This window comes from Clytia hemisphaerica, unplaced genomic scaffold (assembly GCF_902728285.1).
Source record: "Clytia hemisphaerica strain Z4C2 unplaced genomic scaffold, Clytia hemisphaerica genome assembly, whole genome shotgun sequence".
Lineage (NCBI taxonomy): Eukaryota > Metazoa > Cnidaria > Hydrozoa > Leptothecata > Clytiidae > Clytia > Clytia hemisphaerica.
The window spans coordinates 787,424-808,278 of record NW_027103240.1 but is presented as its reverse complement, the minus strand read 5'-3'; the positions used below and the strand labels follow the sequence as shown (position 1 = coordinate 808,278).

The following is a 20,855-nucleotide window of genomic DNA, read 5'->3' as shown; positions in this document are numbered from 1 at the left end:
TACCGTCGTCTGTTTAGGTGTGCAAAGGCGATATAGAGCCGTACATCAACTATCGACTTTGTTTTGTATCATTTCACTTACCGTCGCCCTCGATATCCTCCGATACATAAACTCGGTAATATTGGAAGGAACGGGGATTCGAACTGACGCCATGATCACACCTCCCACCTTGACGGGGACAACGAATTAGTTCGAATAATAGAATGTCGAATTAGGGAGGAGAGCAATGTACAACACCACAAAAGTAGAAATTATTTTACCTGTACAATAATCACATTGTCGTTCCTGTTCCTCACCATTACAAATAACACACATTCGATTGGGATGATTATTCCCTAAATCATCATGAAGTGTCCGAAACATTTCCGGACACCGTGTCTGAATCGCGTGACAAAACACCCAATACGCACGCGTGCCGCGTCTCTTTAAATTATCAATAATCTTAACACGTTTTTCTTCATCCGTCACATATAAAGCATTGTTTCTGATTCGTTCATAATCGTCATAATCAAAAACATTATGAACTCGAAGATATATTAATACATTATGGACGTTGAAATTTCTTGACAATGTTCGAAGCTGACTTTCCAGCTTTAAGATCATCCAATCCTCCATTTTCCGATCACCAATAAATTAAAATTTTCAATGAATTGTCAAGTATTTATTCCATATATTAACATATACCACGTGGGCAGCTCGAACAATCATCAATGAAGTCAAAGATTTAGGTCAGATAACAAAACCACTGAAACCCAACTAATGCATTTCAATGTTCAAAGGCGATCAGTTGTGCTCTTGCCCACTCAATATTGTCAATTGATTCCAAGTTTGATTACGATTTTGAATCTAAAATAGAGCAGGGTAAACGATACATCACGTTTTAATTACACGTTTTTTTTTAATCTATAAAAACAAACTATATAAGAGCACAAGGCTTCGATGGCCAAAATATTAAGAACAAGTTAAAAACAAACCGCCAATTTCTTAAGAAAATTGACAAAAATGCCCACTAAATGGTGAAAATAAGAACATGTTAAGAACTTTTAGGCTTAAAACTAAAAAAGTTAGAGCATCCTAAGGCTTAAAAAATGTTGCATGTTCTCATAAAAAAACGTGTAGTCCGAAGCCTGACGTGCGGTGTTATTTTGTTTTGACAAGGAAAATTGTAAATAAAGCAATTAAGTAGGAAAAAGGACAGACATTCTAACCCTCTTGGAAGAAGTTTTCAGGTAGTCTCATCCAAGTTGGGGGCATACAGCCAATGAAAAGACACGCTTTTGTTGATTAGAATAAGTGTAAGAGCACGTAGCCAGGAGACCCGTCCTGTATTTTTATAATCTGATATATACAGGACGGGTATGACCTGTGAGGCAGATTTATGCGTCAAAAAATTTACAGTGGAAATTCGAATTTAGCGCTGTCCTCACTTACTAAAATAAAAACCAAATTTCGGAATTTACGCTTTCTCTAAGAAAGTGTGATCAGTAAAAGAATAACAAAATTTGATTGGCTATGTTTTCAACCGTTATTAGGATCTGGGAAATTCAAACTCTCAGCCCATACCATGCTATATATTTCGCCATCAGTATATATAGAATAAGAAATCATAGTATGGATCCCCAGGCTAAAGAGAACGAGGCTTAATTTTGGCAAACTCATAAAAAAGAATTCCAAACTTCAAACTTCTGAAAACAATAACTAAAAAAAATTTCCATTTTGAATATTTTTCATAAAAAGGCGAAGACAATGCGTCTTCTTCTGAAGTGCTTAAAGTCTGGTCCTTTGAAGTCTAGCAGTCTTTTTCTTGGCTTCAAATACTTTGATACTATGATACTAACAATCGCGGGTTAATCTATGGGACCTCGGGTAGGTCCAAAAAATCTTAACACAGAAGAATTCACGCTGAAGAAGGTACTTATTAGAACTTATTATAGAAAGGTATTCTGCTGTAAAAACTATTTAAAACAATAAATCTAAGTTGCCAGAAAATTGATCAGCAAATTCTAAGATAGAAAAAGGTGCATGAAACAGGAAGTGTATGGTCATTCAAAAAAGGGTTTAGGAGACTTTCCAAGAAAATCAACCTTTGAACGATAACGATTTGTTGCCATAACAATCAATTACCATTAGCGTTAGTTGTATCTATCTAATTAATAGATAATTATTATCCAATAATTTAATTAGGTGCAATAAATACCTCGTTTAAGACAAACAGAATTTGTTGACAACGGAAGTTGCAGAGACGTTGGAATTGTATTATTAAGTTGACCAGTTAGACGTAAAAATTATAAAGAAGGCCGGAAATAGCAACAGAAACTGTAATTCTACGAACGTTTCTCTAATTATTTCCTAATTGATCTATTATCCTAATCTTCATACAGAACGTGCAGTAGCAAATTTTCACAACATTTTCTAATTCAGTAAATTAAATTGACTAAACTGAGGTAAAACTCCAACCCTTTGAATAGCTGCAAACATTCTTTATTTGCCACATATTTTTTTATAAGAACATCCGAAAGTTTTAAAGCCTGCAAATGTTCCTATCTTTTTAAGTTTTAAGCCTTAAATAGTTCTTAACAACATGTTCTTATTTTCGACATTTTGTGAGTATTTTTGTCCATTTTCTTAAGAAATTGGGAGTCCGGAAATCTTTAAAAAGTTTTTATTCATGCGTTTTTTGATAAGAAGATACTTTAAGAATATTCATGATGAAACTGGAAAAAATATTAAGAACATGCTAAGAATAACATCATCATGGAATCTGACAGCTGAACCTAGAGAATGTCAATTTTTAGACCATTTTACAATTACATTGCCAATCATCATCCAGCAATTAGCGAGCACCTCACTAAAAACCGGGAGTTTTCATCTCGTTTCTTAGTGGGTTCCACTTTGACGATTTTCGAAAAACGGAAGCCTTTCAAGTGCTTTGACGCAAATTCGATTTTTTTGCTACTGCAAGGGCTTCAAAAGTTTAAAGTGACGTCAAAGAATCGAATGTTTAGAGCCCGAAAACCCGGGCTCAAAACATTCGAAAAAGTCGCAAAGTGGAATAGACGTTAATTGCGTAAAAAAACGCGGGTGACGTCTAGTATAGGCTATCCAGCAATAAGCTTTCACAAAAAATGCAACATCGTGCTCGTGGTATGTATTACAGTTATCACAGCTAAAAATTGACTTTATAATTGCATTATAATGGTCTTTTTAAAAAAACTGCTGAATTGCAAATAAAAATCCCTTAGTACATATGATATAAAAACTTTCAGCGTCTAACTGAGAGTTTATAATAAGATAGTAGTTCGAAACTCTAATCCATATTGTCTTGTGAAAAATGAGAGTACGAATACAACATTCCGGGGAGTACTTTCTACACTCTTTTTTATTTATAAGAACAATTCTATACACCTTTTCGACCGTAGCTGCCAATTGCCGCGCGGGTATTTTTTGTCCGCTTTATCCCACTTAAACCGTCCCAGTCCTTTTTTCGCACCGATAGATAATAGAAAAATGTGTCAACAAAGGATTCGATCGAGTTTAGGGGGATAATTAAATAATTGAGTGGCACGCGCCTAACCGCGCGACTACGGTCGAAAAGGTGTATTCAATCACAGGCAATCAACGACAAGTGTTTCGTCCATTGATTTCAAAATTTATCTGTTCTTATAAAAAGCGTGCACAATATGGTATTTTAAGATAAGGCGATTTAAAGCTATGCCAACTATTTTTCGTTCCATACAATGCTATTTTGAAAGTTTGATAAAAGACAGGTATTCACAGTACGGAACATTTGGAAAGTCCCTTTTCATATTTATGTTACTCTTTGAGAGTCACGCGAATTTATATCTGTAAAGTCTCAAAAATGACCCCTAAAAGCTATGATTTCAATTTCACATAATTTGACTATTGAATCTACGGTTCTTTATATAAACCCTGGAGACAGGGTTGGATCGGAGTTTTATAGTACCCTGATGATAGCGCTACTCAATAGCGGTGTAAATGCACCGAGCGCGCTAGAATCTTACTTATTCTCGAATACTTGTGATGATGTAGCGCCGTTGAACATTAATTTTATGACACTGCAATGGCTTCTTTGCGGGTAGCACTTTTAGATCAAACATGTCAAATTATAGCTTAGTCCAGGTTTTATAAAAGTCAGAATCTCGTGGTTGGAGATTTTGAGACCATGTTCAGACGTTACGGTTTCATATCGCCCCAGTATGGTTTTCGTTACGAGTCAAGAGCGTTTAATTTGGTTTCGGAACGTTTCAGATCAAGAAAACGGAGCAGTTCCCTTCCAATGAAAATACTGGATCGAAATTGTTCCGATTCATTTTTCTTTTGTAACGTCTTCTTTTTTGACGCTTGGAATTTTTGTTATTCACGCAGTGTTGGGGACGTTTCGTTTCGGAACGATGTTGAACGGTAACGTTTGAACATGGTCTAGTACAGCCTTCACAATTAAGTTAACGATAAAAATCTCAGACGCCTGCACCCATAACCATGCCATCACGACATTGCTCTCATCGCCTTCACTAGACTATTTGTCTAAGACAAATCACTACGGGTTGTTTTTTTTTTACGAAAAGAGTTTATAGCCGGTAGAGTTTGCCAGTCACAATCACGAAAATCGCTAAAAAAACTTCATTACACAAAAAAAGCAAAAATAGCCAAAACCAGGTATCAACTTTTGATTTATTTTACATCATGTCAAAATCTATCACGCTATCACGCCATAAAACATCTTAAATAACAACAGCACGCAAGAAAGAAGCACAATCAAGCCATCACGAAAACCAAAACGGAGGCTTCTTGATAGAACCACAGATCTGTAAAGCCCGAAGTGCTAGATTTGCGGCCTTGGTCAAAAAGTGAAGCTCATCTTTGGAAGGATTTCCTACCAGAGTCACGTGACTAAAATATGCAATTCCACCGGTTTGAGAGATGTGAAATAGCGTTTGCCGCCTACTTTTTTTTATCTCGCGCTCCGAAAACAATTAAAATGCTAGATCCTATCCATCGGCACGAAATTTAAAAAGTCAAATTTTTGCTTCACTTTTTTTTGCTGGAGAAAGCTTAAAGTTGCCTATCTAGCCCTTCGGGCTTTACAGATATCTGTGGATAGAACATACTCCAAGAAAGTGGATTTATCCTCACCGTAAATTATACATAACAATCAAAAAGTTCCCTCGACAATCAAATCGATCTGATTGGTTGAATCTCAAAATTATGATGTAATCGAACTAATTATTAAACTAAGCAGTGCTCATAAAAATTGTTTGATTATTGAGGGAACTTTTGAACTGTTATGGCTTCAAGCAAAATCAATAACAAAAGAAAATCATCATAAATTATATTTGAACAATAGACCTTTTCATAAATTACGTTACGAACATCACTTGCCTCTTTATTGCCATGGCGATTAACTCCCAGCGGATTTTATTTATGATTTTATAAAATCATTTAACGTTTCAAGAGACATAATCACCATGGTAACTTTTTGAATACGAGGCAAGTGATATTCGTAACGTAATTTATGAAAAGGTCTATCAAAGAGCAACATTAAACATGGTCGAACATCGCCACAGTTCAAAAAAATGCCAACATTAAAATATTTAGGCGTTGAAAGTTAACAAGTAAGAAAATAAATTTCGATACAGTGCTCCATACCTGTAGAGCTTTTCAATTATATATATATTTCAATTTGTTTGAAAAATTAAAAACACACTACTGCCAGTTTCACGCTTAATGCAATCTTTAGGTTGAAAGTTATGAACCTTTGTACTGAGAAATAAACTAAAGAGAGAAAATCCGTCTAGAAGACAACTTTTAGAATTCTTTGGAATTTACACGCTTTTTAAGAATTTTATAGGAACATCGCTGAAACCTAAGAATAAATTAAGATGAACTAAGCTTTGAGTTTCGGAAATCATCAAGACAATACTGATTTAAAGACAATTATATTACTCATATTTAGATCAAAGGAGCCACGTGTATTATGTAAGAACATCGTAAGAACATTTTGAAACATATTGTTAGCCTTATTCTCATCGATTTACAAAATTGTTCTAATAAAACGCGAATATGATATTATGCTTATATAAAGAAAACTATGATGGGCATTTTTATATGAACTTATGCATTGTCATCAAAAAATAATATTCAAGTGTTCGTTTTAACTTATCAAGACATTAAATCTTTGATTATTAGTGCATTAAAACCAAAACATCGGAAGCTTATTCCTTGATAAGAACTTTAATCCGAAACATACCAACAAACTATGAACGAGACATAACTTTGAAATACAAAAAAAAACACTTCCTAATGGAAAATTCAATCCGTGACATTAATGACATAATATTTTATACGGAAACACCCAAAAAAGACCGGGTGTAACAGTGTAAGCATAGATTTATAAAGCCCGAAGTGCTAAATATCGTGCTTTGGCTGAAAGGTGTGTCGTAGTTAGACAGGAAATCCTACCTAGGTCACGTGATATTACAAATAGAATTTCAGCGCTTGACCAATCAGAAAGTTCACGAGTTTTCGAAAACAATAGCAACACAGTATTTTTTTCCGATATTCAATTTTTCTTGCCTGTGATGGCTTAAAAGCATGACATCTAGCCCTTCGAGATTTATAAAGCTGTGGGTGTAAGCCACTCATTTTGAATTTAATCAATAAAACTTGTGGCAAACGTCCAAGCTATTTCGGACGCTTCCGAATAAAACATTTACGTCATGAATTTCATAAATGGCTTGAATAAGGTTATGAACAGATGAATCTCTTGGATTCTATTTCCTATCTGTAGCGCTTGATTCCATGGTTTTCAAAGAAACGCTATAGATTGAAACGATTGAAACTAAACTCCATCGCCAGACTTCGAAAGATATGCCACGACAAAGAAGGCACTAGGTTCAATCCACCATTCCAAAAGCGGCACAACTCAAAAGTTTTCACTTTTTCTTACTTTAGAAAGGTCAAAGCTTCCTCTCTAGCCCTTCAGGTTTTAGACTATGGTCAGTATTTTTTTTTCATAAAATTAAATCAGAGAATTTAATCACCAGTAAGAAGTTAGTGTTTATTTCTGTGCTCGGTGAAAAATCCTAAATATAATATCCCCTCGGGTCAGTGAGACAGGGACAATTATACCTTAAGACTACGTTCACACACTACGGTTTCGTTCGGCTCCGAAGCGAAAAGAAACCATTCTATTGATTAAATTCAAGCTTTACGTCACTTCTGACCAATAGAATGGCTTCATTTCGTTTCAGAACGAAACGGAATCGTTACGTGCGAACATGGTCTGAAGGCCACTTGGGCGCGCTTTAATCGCACTTTTAAGAACAAAGCTTCCACGCTATTGGTCAAAAGAAAAATGAGGCCACTCCATTGGTACGATCTGACGTAACGGTTGAAAAAAGTTGAAATGTGTTCAACTTTTTTTTCGAGCGCGCTCTACATTTTTATGACGTAATCTTTTTTTCCAAGCAAAAAGTATTGAAGCCAAAGAGGTGCAATCGCAGCGCGCGCAAGTGGGGACCGGCCTTGAGACCTTCATAAAAAAATAAGCAACGCCTCTAAAAATAGTTTCCAGGTCTTTTCTAGTAACCACAAAAACCTTTTAAACATACTTTTAAATGTACTTTCAGTTTCGAACCTTCTCTAACGGGAAAGACCCTTTAAGACCGCATACCAGATTAGCAACAATTAAACGACTCCTTTCTCTATTCTAAGTACTTAACTTAATAATAACAAGTCCAATTAATAAGGCGGCGAGCAACATCCCAAGAGAATGGGAATCATACACGTTTTTTTATAAGAACAAACTATATCAGAAAATTAAGGCTTTGACGGCCAAAATATTTTAGGAACAAGTTAAGAGCATATTAAAGCATTATGAACTCTATAAAACACCCAACCTTGTCCCCGTGTATCCCAGGCTTTATTTACGTTACTTATGGACGCCAGAGAATACCCTGGTGTTGGCTGATGCGAGTTCCCCTTCTCAGAGGGGGAACTTCTCAAAACAATACGTCATAAAAAAAATTGACGTTACAAAGTTGCACTGCAATGCAATGGTTTCAAACCCAGGAACAAATGAAATCTGACGTTTTGTTTTTGAATTACGTAATCATACGCGTTCGAAAACCAGCCAATGCCAGGGTATTATCTAGCGCTATCAGTAAGCATCAAAAGCTGATAATTCGCAGGGAACGAGGTTGTAAAACACCCAAATTGTCTGAATTTCTTCGTAAATTGTGCGAAAATACTCATAACGGTGAAATTAAGAACAATTTAGGAACATTCTAAAGCTTAAAACGTGTATTATAAGAATAGGGCAGTAGCGCCCCCTTTGAGGGGTGCAAAATTTGTGTAGGAGAGCAAATTTTTATGACACAGTAATTATCCTTTTATACTATGAATAGATAATTACTGTGTCATAAAAGTCTGTTCTCCTAGTCCTACACAAATTTTGCGCCCCTTCTGTAGGGGGCTTGATTTTATTAGTCAAAAACCAACAATCAGCCGTTAAATTTTGCAAAAGAAGAAGAGCAGGCATAAGTTTGAGCAAAAATTTCGCGACTAATTTAATGACTTCATCTGATCCTAAGCATCGGACTTAATGAAAAAAAGTCTCAAGTCAGACAGTGAATAGCATGACAAAGAGTATTTTACACGCTTTTATGTAAAAAAATCATATAAGAATTCATCATTATTACAGGAATATTAGGAGACGTGTAATTAAAACAAATGTTAATTTTTGAGGGCTCACTCTAAAGTTTACACCTGATCATTTGTGTTAATTTAATGTCGTGTTAATTTCAAGGCCGTTAAATAGTTCCATACTTCTACTATTCATGCAATAAGGTAAGTATGCAGCTTGATTTTGGTCAAAACATGAAATTAAGAACAATCAACAGAAACAACCCCAAAATTTCATAATAGCCAAGTTTGATCAAAAATTGATTCTAATTAATTTTGAAAAACGTGCAAGAAAGCATTTCTAAATATACCACATTACTTTATTGACTATCACTCAATACTATAGGTAATTTACTTTACATTAATTTACAATGCTGAATTCAAACATTTTGAACTTTTTAAATACCGCAGTCGGTGGTCCGAAAGCAGACACGGAAACCTTTTGATACTCAATACTACAGAACTGATTGTTAGAAAATTCTCGAAGTTCAAATTGTATATGGCACGTGATCAGTACTGCATGTGATGCTGTTATTTTTGAAAATTAAGAAGAAGGAAAGTCAGGGATTTTTATTTAGGTCCAGCGTCCACCGAATTTCGCCAGTCCAAAACACGAAAACAAGTACAACTAATCACGCTAATCAATACACTGGACTTGCTAAGAATTCTCCGGCAGAGAATCTAGAATTTGCCGGATCAGTTGAAAACGTTGGGTTAAATATGGGTCAGACCCCTATGTTTGTAAAAAAGTTTTAAGAATATCGATGAGGAAATGAAAAAAAAACACCATTCTTGTAAAAAAAGGTGTAATTTTTAAATGTTCCGTACCGCCATAACGCCAAAACGCCAAAACGCAATAACGCCATACCACCAAAACTTTCAAAAATGATTCCCACGCAGGGTCCATTTTTCAAACCTCAGCGCCACACCCCCGTCGGTCGACAAGAGTAGTACCCCCCCTCCCGGCTGGCGAAAGTTTATCTTTCAACCAGTCATCTTCTACAAATCCGTTAGAAAGAGTCCAACTGAAACAGATACTTTGATATAATACTTTGATGGTAACAAAACATTGACTTCCAAGCCCGAAGGGCTACACTCGAGACTCCTGGATGGGAAATAAAGCCACTTATTTAAGGAACCATTAGCAGAACTAGGCGCGTTCTAGATGGGAAATAAGTGGCTTTACTTTTTCTTGCCTGTGAAAGCTTAGATATTCTACTCTAGCCCTTCGGGCTTTAAACTCAATGTAACAAACCAATAAATCAAATTATTTAAAAAGTCCAAACTCAAAATGATCATTACACCACACCATCAAAATCAAGCAATGATGTTGCAAATTCTCTCTGCTACTCTATCTCCTCTCATATAAAAAAAGTTGATGAAATATCAAACATCATCAAAGAGGACAATCATTATTACGAAGGAATTTTTATTGATAACATTAGATGCTCAGAGATGCTATATAAATTAAATAGATTAAGGCGAAGTAAAAGACAAAAGCATGAGTTTTTAATTGAAATTGGCTAACATTCTAACATCGACACTATACACGTTTTCTGTAATTTGTCGGCATTTTTGTCCATTTTACTTAGAATTTAGGAGTTTTAAGGTCCGCAAAGACTAACGTTTTTAAATAGTTCTTATTATTTTGCACATCAAAGTCTATGTTTTTATATTTGTTCTTGTAAAAAACGTGTATATGTGTGTATGCAATCATACAGGGAAGACATTTATAATTACTTTTTTACTAAGCATATTTTCTATGCTTATGTAAAAAAATCATGTAGTTTTTTAATTCGTTTTTCCACGAATAGCACAAAAAGCTTTTTTGTTAAAAGTTTTCGGACGATATTAAAATTGCAATAACCATCGTCATAGATTTGAAATTTGTGGGTCCGAAAGACTTGCTTAAAGCGATGATCAAATGGTACGAGATATTCAAGCTACAAGCTTTTAACAATTAGTAAGAAAACAATAGAATTTCAACGTAAGAATTATTTACAAAAAATGAAAATTTCATACCGATATCATTAAAGGTCTAAAGACTCTACACTTTTTCTCAAGCATTTTTCTTTGTCATCTGTAAACCTTCTCTTTCTCAAGTCCAGTGAGGTAGATTAGAGAATACTACCATTTTGAAATTTTAAACAAAGCAAACTTTTAAAAAACAGATTTCTGTAAATCTTGAAGGGCTAGATGTCGTACAAGATTTTCCAAGCAAAGAAAAATAGAATTGAAAAAATATTGTTGCTGTTGTTTTCAAAAATCCGTTAAGATTGGTTAAGCGCTGAAAACCTATTGTAATGTCACGTGACCTCGGTAGGACTTCCTACCGAAATACGGCATGCTTTTCAGCCAAAGCACGACATCTAGCCCTTCGGGCTTTATAAATCTATGTAAAAAATGCCGAATCTAGACGATGTTATCGTCCGTTATAGTAATAGTAAAGGAGGGAAAATATGGCGATATGGCGGTATACGGAAAACAAATTGGCAAGAGAGTTTCGAAGTTTCTCTCTCCCGCCTCTTTTCTTTTTGTTTTAATTTTTTCAAGTACCAGACACAGTTGGCCTCGCATACGGAAACTCGAATTCTCCTAACCTACACCCCCCCCCTTAGCCACCTAAAAGAAAGAGGAGTCTAAGCTATTCAACGAGCTATGAACGAGCTTCTAACTCCTTCTAGATCCGGAGATATAAAACTTTAAAGTTTGAAGTAGTGATTTTCTTAAAAAAACTAGAAAAAAAAACCGTGGCACTTAAAGGGTTAAAGTGTGGATCAAAAAAGGAAAGATGGAGTAGAACTGACGTAAGTTACTGATAACAATTTCCTATGAAGACAATACCGACATCACAAAAATTAACAAATTAACACCACAGTGAAGAAAAAAGAGGGTACACAAAGCTATATAACAACATAAGGCTTCGAGGCCCAAAAATTTAAGAACAATTTAAGAACATACTAAGGCTTTGGAGACTTAAAAAAACATGCAATTTCTTAAGAAATTACATCAAAATGCTCAAAAAATGCTAAAAATAAGAACATTTTAAGAACATTTTTAGGCTTCAAATCCAAAAAACTAAGAACATCCGAAGGCTTCGAAAATTTTTGACGTTCTTATAAAAAAAAACGTGTACGGTGACATAATCGTAATAAATAACAAGAGCCGCAAAGATGCGGATAAATATTTCCTTTACAAATGTTAAAATAATAATTGATGTCCTCAAAAAATTTCAAAGTGCTTTAAATCTCAGATAACATCAAGCAACACAAGTCCCTAAGAATTTCAAAATTCCATTTATGTTATTGCCAGTATTTACAGGATTATTCATAAGGTGACTGTAGGTTCAAAGCTACGGATCACGGAATATAATCAAGCTGAACCCGACTGAGAACAACGATGCAGTAATCAAATTGGCTGGAACTTTAATTTTCGTTAGGTGGACTTTAAATGGATTTTAGTATTATACTAGCGGTCACCCGGCGTCGCACCACCAAGCAGAGTGTTGTTGAACACATCAAAAGACCTGATTATATAATTATTATTTTAAGTGCTGATTTCCAGAAATATTATATATATAGCCAAAAAGGGCAAATATTTAAAATGAAAGAATGACAAAAAGGAGAATATTTCACAGTAAGAAAACCAAAGAAAATTTTATATAATTTTCAAAATGAGATGAAATATTTTACATTATACTTTCATATATAAAATATTGTAAAAAATGTAAAAATTTAAAGTAACTTTTTGAGTTTTTTGAAATAATGTACGTGCTAAAAGTAAAAATCTTTTAAAACAGGGAAACAATTTCATTTTTTCCGACAGAATGCAAAAAAAAAAAAATCTCATTTTTATATACTGGGAAACATTTCATAATCTGAAAGAATGTCGATATGAAAAAATTCCCTTAACAGAAGCCATTTTATGATTTCCAAAAGCATGCTGCAAGAGCAAAAAATGTCACATATTAGAAACAATCAAAATTTCCAAAAAAATGTCAGAAAATAAAATAAATTTCATGCCAGGAAATCACTTGAGTTTTCTTCATTTTTTAAATGCATTTGGAAGAAAATGTCAAGTTCACGACAAAAGTTTTCCACGTTTTGAATGTACGTGTAAGAAAATCTCCAAATTTATCACAAAAGTTTTTCACGTTTTAAATGTACATACCGTCAACTGCTTTATCTTGGGACGATTGGTCGAAACATGGGACTGTTTGATATCTGGTCTGTATTTTCACTAACTTGTTAAATCTCTTTGACAACAAATTTGTTTTGATAACTCCACCAAGTTTATCGATCATACTTCCTTTCATAACATGTCACGATAACTTTCACTGATAGCGTTGATTTGAGAATTAGAGAACGCCTGCTGCCTAGCCGCCTATCGCCCGATGGGATTAACAAATAACGCGTGTGTAACTTGCCACGCGAGTGACGTCAAACGCTCCATCATTTTGCCATTTTTTAATATGCCGTTCATTAACTCAAATCAAATGTCTTTGGAGGTTCGGTGAAATGGTGGCCAATTTGCCGTCCCATGTTTTGTCAGATAGTCCCAAGTTGGAGCAGTTGACGGTAAGAAAATCTCCAAATTCACGACAAAAGTTTCCACGTTTTAAAATGCACGAAGAAAATCTCCAAGTTCAAGAAAAATTTTAATTGTACATGTGAGGTGATTTCAAATTATTTACATCCATATTCAATGCAATAAACCTTTTAAGAAGTATAACATAACATTCTTCATATTGGGCCCGTGGTGTTCCGGATCCGGTAATCAGCTTTAAAATTTTTAATTTATAACCGCAACGAGTTTTCACTAACTGTCACTAACCCCGGCAGTTAATTCATTGTTGTAGATAAAAAAACCAAGGGAAATTCAATCATTTAAACCAGTCAATTTTGCTCCATGTTTAAATTTTTAGCTATAAAATCAGTTCATCGACCATCATTGTTGCATTGTCGGCATTCCATTGCATTCGTTGGGTGCAAACATTTTTCACATTGCAAGTATATATGTAATTTTTCAGGTATAACATGGTCAGATTCATTCACAGTCACTTGCCTTCGTACGATTTATGTAAATATACAAACAAAATTGAAGTTAGTTTGTGTGAAAGTTTATAAAATGTCCTGAGAGAAATTGTATCTTACAGAATGTAAACGAAACATCAAATCCAGAAAGGAATATTAAGAAAAGTTCACTATCGACCATTCCTTGTGACAATCGTACAAAAATCACGATCCAATTCAACTCATCAAAGCATATAAACCAGCGAAAGAGCAGAAGTTGTTTTCTATTTTCTGCCATCTTTGTTTTGACAGTTAGAAACAAAGCAGTATGGTCCGATCAACAATATGCTTCTGAAACGGCGGACGTTGCCCGACCGACAAGGAGAATAGAGTGCTGTACGGATATTTATCACAGACGTTTCTCGAAGAAATGACGTCTTCCGCCTCGAAAAAAGAACATCCTACTGTTTTTACCGCCGGAGCTTGATTTAAAAAGAGACTCATGTACAAACTCACGAAATTGACCAAAACCGAGCGTTAGACTTGGAGAAGAAGAAGGAGAAGAAGAAAAATTACCGTTTTAACAAATATTTCCTATATAGATAGGAAATATTTAAAAATTAATGAATTTTATAAACCCATTTACACCAAAGCACTTGATCATTTGAAGATTATTTATAAATTATCATTTTTTGAAAGCAAAAATAAGAAGTCCGAAGAGGGAATATACGTTGTTTTTATTATTTATTAACATTAATAATTTTTGAAGCCTTTGGATGTTCTCAACTTTTTGAGTTTTCAGCCTAACAATGTTCTTAATATATTCTTATTTTCACCATTTTGTGGTTATTTTGGTCTATTTTCCTAAGAAATCAGGTGTTTTAGATTCTACAAAGCCTTAAAATGTTCTTAACATTTCGGCCATCGAAACCTTATATCGTTTGTTCTTGTAAAAAGAACGTGGAGCTCAGAATTTAATCACTTAAAACCAAGATTAATTGCATATTCTTCAAGTTGTGTCAACTCGAGAAAATTTCCGAATATTCACATACAGTACTGTATGTTAAAGAGTGGCCGAATAATCATCAAGAGATTTTGAAAAACATGGAGGGAAAAATTGTTTGAAAATATATCTCATCACATACACAATTAGTCAGTCCCTTCCCACAAACCAAATTTTTTATTTGTTTTAAATTGCGATAAAAAAGTCGGTTTTCGTCTAACAGGCTAATACACAATGTGTCATCATTATTTAAACTCATTTCTAGGAAAGATTTCGGCTTTTAATTGAGTACACGTTTTTTTTATAAGAACATCCAAAAGTTTCGAAGCCTTCAGATGTTCTTTACTTTTTGAGTTTTAAGCCTAAAAATGTTCTTAATAACATGTTCTTATTTTCATCACTTTCCGAGTATTTTTGTCCATTATTTTCCTAAGAAATTGATTGTTTTAGAGTCTGCGAAGCTTAATAATATTCTTAGCTTGTTCTTAAACATTTTGGCCATCGGTGCTTAAAACGTATATTGCGGTAGAAAGAATTACCTAATTAAACAGGCTCGATGAAAAGTTCAAACTATCAAATATTTTGGTCTTTGATAAGTACGTATTATCATAAAACAAGACCCGACTGACGCACGACCACTGAGCTTTATATAAAACCTGGAGGTTGTTTCTCAATACCGGCCAACCAAAATCCTTGATCGAAGTTTAGTGAAATGGTAGCGGTGTAATGCATCGAGAGCGCTCTGTCTACTTTTCCTTGAGCACTTGCGATGTAGTGCCGCTTGAGTTTAGGCAAAGGATTAAGCGCTATGGGGTTATTTATTTGTACAATTTGAAAAAAACTCAAATCAAAGAATGCGGATATAACATAGCACAAGGTTTATGTAGGCCAATGGATACAACATTGTTTCAACATTCATCAAACGTATTATGAACCTTATGGATGTTAAAAAGACGTTGATTTGACGTTTCGTGGTTACTAGAGAGAGTTAAGAAAACATACCTATGCAAGTCCTTCGTTTATCATTCGGGGATTTAGTTTGACAATAAAGAATTTATCATTCCCACTTTCTAGAGACGACTACATCATGTTGAGCTTGAGTGTAGAGAGTCTTTAACCAATTTCTGAAATTGAAAATATACAACATTGTATACAAATTAACAACCTTGTCTCACAGACCCGCTGGGACCCCAACCCCACTGGAAAATTTGACCAAAATTTCGTCCCTGGTGGGAAATATACCCACTAATTTCAGTCCAAGATTTTTCAGAATCTCTTCCAGAAATTTATTATACACGTGCATTATACACATCATATACCGGGTGCACCAAAAAAAGTATACAGGTTTGTCGAGATATTTTGAGCTTCAGGATTTAAATTTTTTGTTCATTCTTTTTTTATTGTATAGAGGATGCTCTAACTTGAATTTTGAGCTATTATACATTAAATTTGAAAAAGCAGTTCTAAAGTTATTTCCAAAAAATTAACTTTTTTTCCATGTCGAAATTTCAAAAAATCATTAAAAATAGCAATCACGCTATAAATAAGACAAAATGACAAAACAACAATTTCATTGTTTTTTTATTCTTTTTTCTCTTATCTTATATTTTGCCAACAGTTTGCCCATCTTATTTGCACGTCATGAACATTTCCAACACCATCAAACTCAATACAGACCCAAGTTCTTTGAACAACTAATCGAGGAATGGTGATCTATTTTTTCAAAAATTTTCTCACATAGCATAACATCAAAACCTTGAAGATTTCCTAAAAGTTTTTCAGCTTTTCCAAAAATATTATCTTACATGGGATTAGCTTGTTTTACCATATTCTTAAATTCCGTGACGAGTTTTGATGAACAGGTTGCATGTTTTGGTATTTTTATGTGTAAACAAGGTAAGTGTCAAGAGAAAAGTTTGCTCGCTGTTTTTGATGGTTTTTTGAAATTTCGACATTAAAAAAAAACCAGTTTTTTTGAAATAATTTTCGAACTACGTTTTCAAAATTAATGTATAATAGCTCAAAACTCAAGTTATACAATAAAAGGAGAATGAACAAAAAATTTAAATCCTGAAGCTCACAATATCTGGACAAACCTGTATACTTTTTTTTGGTGCACCCGGTATATCGTGCACTATTCAACATTTTGAACATATTTTATTTGTACTTATTTGAGGGAAAAATGGTTTTTAAAGGGGCATAAAAGTACTGACGAAATTTGTGAACAAACCGTATGCAGCGGGATACAAAATCAAAACAAATGTCACATGTCAAAATAAAAACAAATATGACTGATTTTGATTGTTTCAATTCTTTTACAAGTTTGTTTTGGACACGTGATTTTAATTGTTCTCTTTAATGACACGTGGCGATGATGATTGATGCCACAATGTTTACATTTCACTACTTTGATGTCCCTTTAAATCTGCGAAAGTTTTTTCCCGCTATTAACCCTATTCGTACTGGGGGGGCTGCTTCTGTTCGGAGGTCAAATTAATGTAAATAGCTCCTGAAATAATAGAGCTTTTGCCATGAAATTTTCTGTAAATTCCTAACTTTTATTTATGACACCGATCGTGTTCAAAAAAGAATGACATAATTCAACTTTTTTAGTGACGATTTTAAAAAGCCTATAAAATGTGATATTTTGTGGCTACAGTTAAAAAGATTAATTCCCACGTCCCAAAATGACAAAAATTTATTTTGCATTTGAAACGAAATTTCTAGTGATCTTCAGTGGCTAATGATTAGCCTTTAAAGTGTGTGAAAGATTGTGGCTAATTTTTTGAGTGGCTAATTCTACCAACTAATTTCGAAAAGGTGTAGCAACTTCAATTTAAAAGATCAGTCACCCAAATTTTGCACAGGTTATATTGAATAATAAAGTTTTGAGATTATGTGAAAAAATGAGGGCTATTGATCCTTGAAAGTGAAATAATGTGGTTAATAGACTTAAAATGCACCCAGAGACAAAAGTATTGAATAAAAAAGTATAATCGTGGAATTTGAATTTTTTTTGCTTGAGATGATACTAATTGAATGGTTTGGTTTAATTTTCTAAGGATACAGCATCAGAAATGTGAATTTAAGTGGCTAAATACTCCTTGCAATTGTGATGTTTGACTTGAGGAAAAACGTTTCAACAGGCATTTTACGTACTGACTTTATTCACCATGTAAAAAAGCTGTAGTTATGAAATTTTGGGATATTGTGCTAAATATGTGGCTAATTCCATAGAAACACTTTTTGTAATACTTCCTGTATGATTTTGTGTTAAAATGTGTGGTTATTTGCATACTTAGTAACTAGTAGTTTTTCTTCATTTTAAGCCTAATTTATAGATTTTCCCTGTCATTTATTGCCACAATTAATCACATATCAATTTTAAAGAAAGGCATGCAAAGTATCAAAAGAAAGCCAATGAAATTTTCGAAAGTTTCAACAAGGTTATTTTTATCACTCACGATGTGAAAAAATGTGGATAGCCTTTTTAACAATCCGGAAATTTTAGTAAGTCTTTTTAACCACGTAGAATCACAGGGCAACTATTAGTTGATACTTTTGAATTCAGAAAGTGAAAATTTGATCATCAAGCTATTGTCTCACACAATTCAGGTCTTTGGAATTCTTTTGTGAATGGGTGTGGCTACCATTTGAAATAAGGACCTTTTTTCAAAAAAGTGTGAATATTAGCCGCATGATTTCACAAATTAGTAAGTAAATACTTCAAATACGTTCTATTTTTTACTAATTTTTCAAGAACACCAGATTCATTATTTTCATCACTAGTATTTCTTTGCTATATTGTTTTTTTAATTAATGAAAAAATATCAATACAGCGAGTTTGAGCCACAATTTTTCACATTTATCACTTGAAATTCTTTCACATAAGTATATCTTAGAAAAATTCAAGCTGTGATCTTCAACTTTGAACCAGTTCCAAATGTGGATATTCAATATGTGCTTAATTGAGGCTATTTCAAAAAATGATAGAAAAAGGGTAATATTAGCCTCAAAACTACACATTTTGATAAAAAAGAATTTCCAGTGAATTCCTAGAGTCCTAATCCACAATCCTGTATTTTCCCCTCTCTCATGAAACATTTGCTAAGAAGTTACAAGACATTATCCAAAATCAACAAAAATTGCATTTTTCCAATGTGTCATTCTTTTTTGAACAGAATCCACCTATAAATTTTTACACCTTGAGCATAATGACATTTCTGACAGTAAGGTGTCACAAAAATTGACACTGTTCCAATACAAATTTATTTTTTATGTCAAATATATCGTTTAAACCGTAATTTATTAGAATAAAATACCTTAAGTGGATAAATTTTGGTGGGGATTAAATTTTGCCAAAATTCGCCAAATTATAAATCCTCGCTAAAATTTCCAAATTCGGCAATTCGCCAAATTAAATCCCCACCAATTTTAACAAAAAGAGAACTATGTGAAAAATCACAACTTTTTAGTATATTTTTGAGTAATTTTCAACCATTTCAGTGTGAAAAAATTTCCAATTCGCCAAATTAAATCCTCGCCAATTTTAACAAAAAGAGAACTATGTGAAAAATCACAACTTTTTAGTATATTTTTGAGTAATTTTCAGGGTTGGTGTAATTTAAGATGCACGATCTAACGATTTACGATGCACGATTCGCGATCCGTGCATAAAATATGTTAATTCATGCGTAATTATGCTAATCATGATAAAATATTTAGGTAATTTCCTAACTTTCATTCGCTGAAACTTAATTATTTAAAAATATATCATTTATGCAAGGTTATACAAATTATATTTAAAGAAGCCAAGTGCATTCACCTTCTGTTCTTGCTCTCTTTTTCATAACTTGAATTGAAAAAATATAGGGGAATTGTTTACCGAAAGAAAATTCTTTCTCATAATAGAGCACCCGTTTTTTGCTTCGTACATTACGTCCTCAAAACATATTGTTCGCCAATATATTATTTTATTTACTTTTAAGAAAAAATCCTATATTCGATTATGATTGTTAAAACTGAGAGCAAAAATATTTCTTGTGCATTGTTTACTTTCACTCTCATTATGAACAATATGTAAGTTAGTCTTTTTCATAATTTTACGGTCGTAATTATTCGTAGTTCCATTGCTTACTTTTTTCTTTTTTGTTGCATAAATGACCGTGGTAAACAAAAGCGAGACAAGATTATGCCATTGTTTCAGAATTATGTTAAATAATTTAAGTTTTATGATAATTATTAGGAATAATCAGCATACTTTATGCATGGATCGCGCATCGTGAATCGTAAATCGTTAGATCGTGCATCTTAAATTACACCAACCCTAATTTTCAACCATTTCAGTGTGAAAAAATTTCCAATTCGCCAAATTAAATCCTCGCCAATGTACAAATCCTCGCCATGTACAAATTTTACGAAATTGATCTATAGCCAAATTAAATCCACGCCAAAATTTATCCACTTAAGGTGGTTAATTTTTTTCTAAAGCCTTTGTTAGAATACAATAACTACTTATAAGAACAAAGGAAATTTTTAGTTTTGCTCACTTTGGGAATGATGAGTGACGGGTGAGTGACGTCATCAAAAAACTTTTTTGTCAAAGGTTGCCTTACGTGACAATGATCTCATGTGCCAAATTCCATCTAAAAAGACCCACTAGATCAAAAGTTAAGGGGTGGTACAGGAAAAGCCCACTCTAGTTTTGAACCGCCCCTCTAAAAGCCTAGTATGAATAGGGTTAAGTTTTTTTTCTCATAAGAGACTCTTCTTCCTTAATTGTACATGAATCTTTTCAACAATAAATCTAAGAGAAAAAATAACTGAAGATTTAATACCTGCCATGTCTCGCTCAAAGCAAAATCTTTTTGTTTCGTCTTTCTCTTGCTAATAGCCATTTTTATACCATATTATCTTCAATATTATTAGATTAATTGATATTGCTTAAAAAAAGAAAAAGTATGAGAATATATACACGTTTTTTTTTATATAAGGAACACGTTTATAGGAACTTGAGGCTGAAAATGGTCCAAAAAATAAGGAATTGTTAAGGAACTGCTCAGGCTGAGAATAAGAAAACAAGTTTTAAGGAACAGTAAGAGATGGTTATCCAAACTTAGCAGCTATGTAAATAAGGA

General features: G+C 33.6%; 1 protein-coding gene across 1 annotated transcript in view; it reads right to left on the bottom strand.

The window, feature by feature from the left end:
• LOC136800198 (myosin-11-like) overlaps nt 1-20,633 on the bottom strand; it is a 42,705-nt gene extending 22,072 nt beyond the window's left edge. The window contains exons 1-3 of the mRNA XM_067056855.1: nt 20,556-20,633; nt 15,721-15,842; nt 261-846 (exon numbers count right to left, since the gene is read on the bottom strand). Coding sequence (XP_066912956.1) covers nt 261-615 — 355 coding nt within the window. The 5' untranslated portion in view covers nt 616-846; nt 15,721-15,842; nt 20,556-20,633. The remainder of the gene's footprint in view (nt 1-260; nt 847-15,720; nt 15,843-20,555) is intronic.
• Nucleotides 20,634-20,855: the final 222 nt, after the last annotated feature.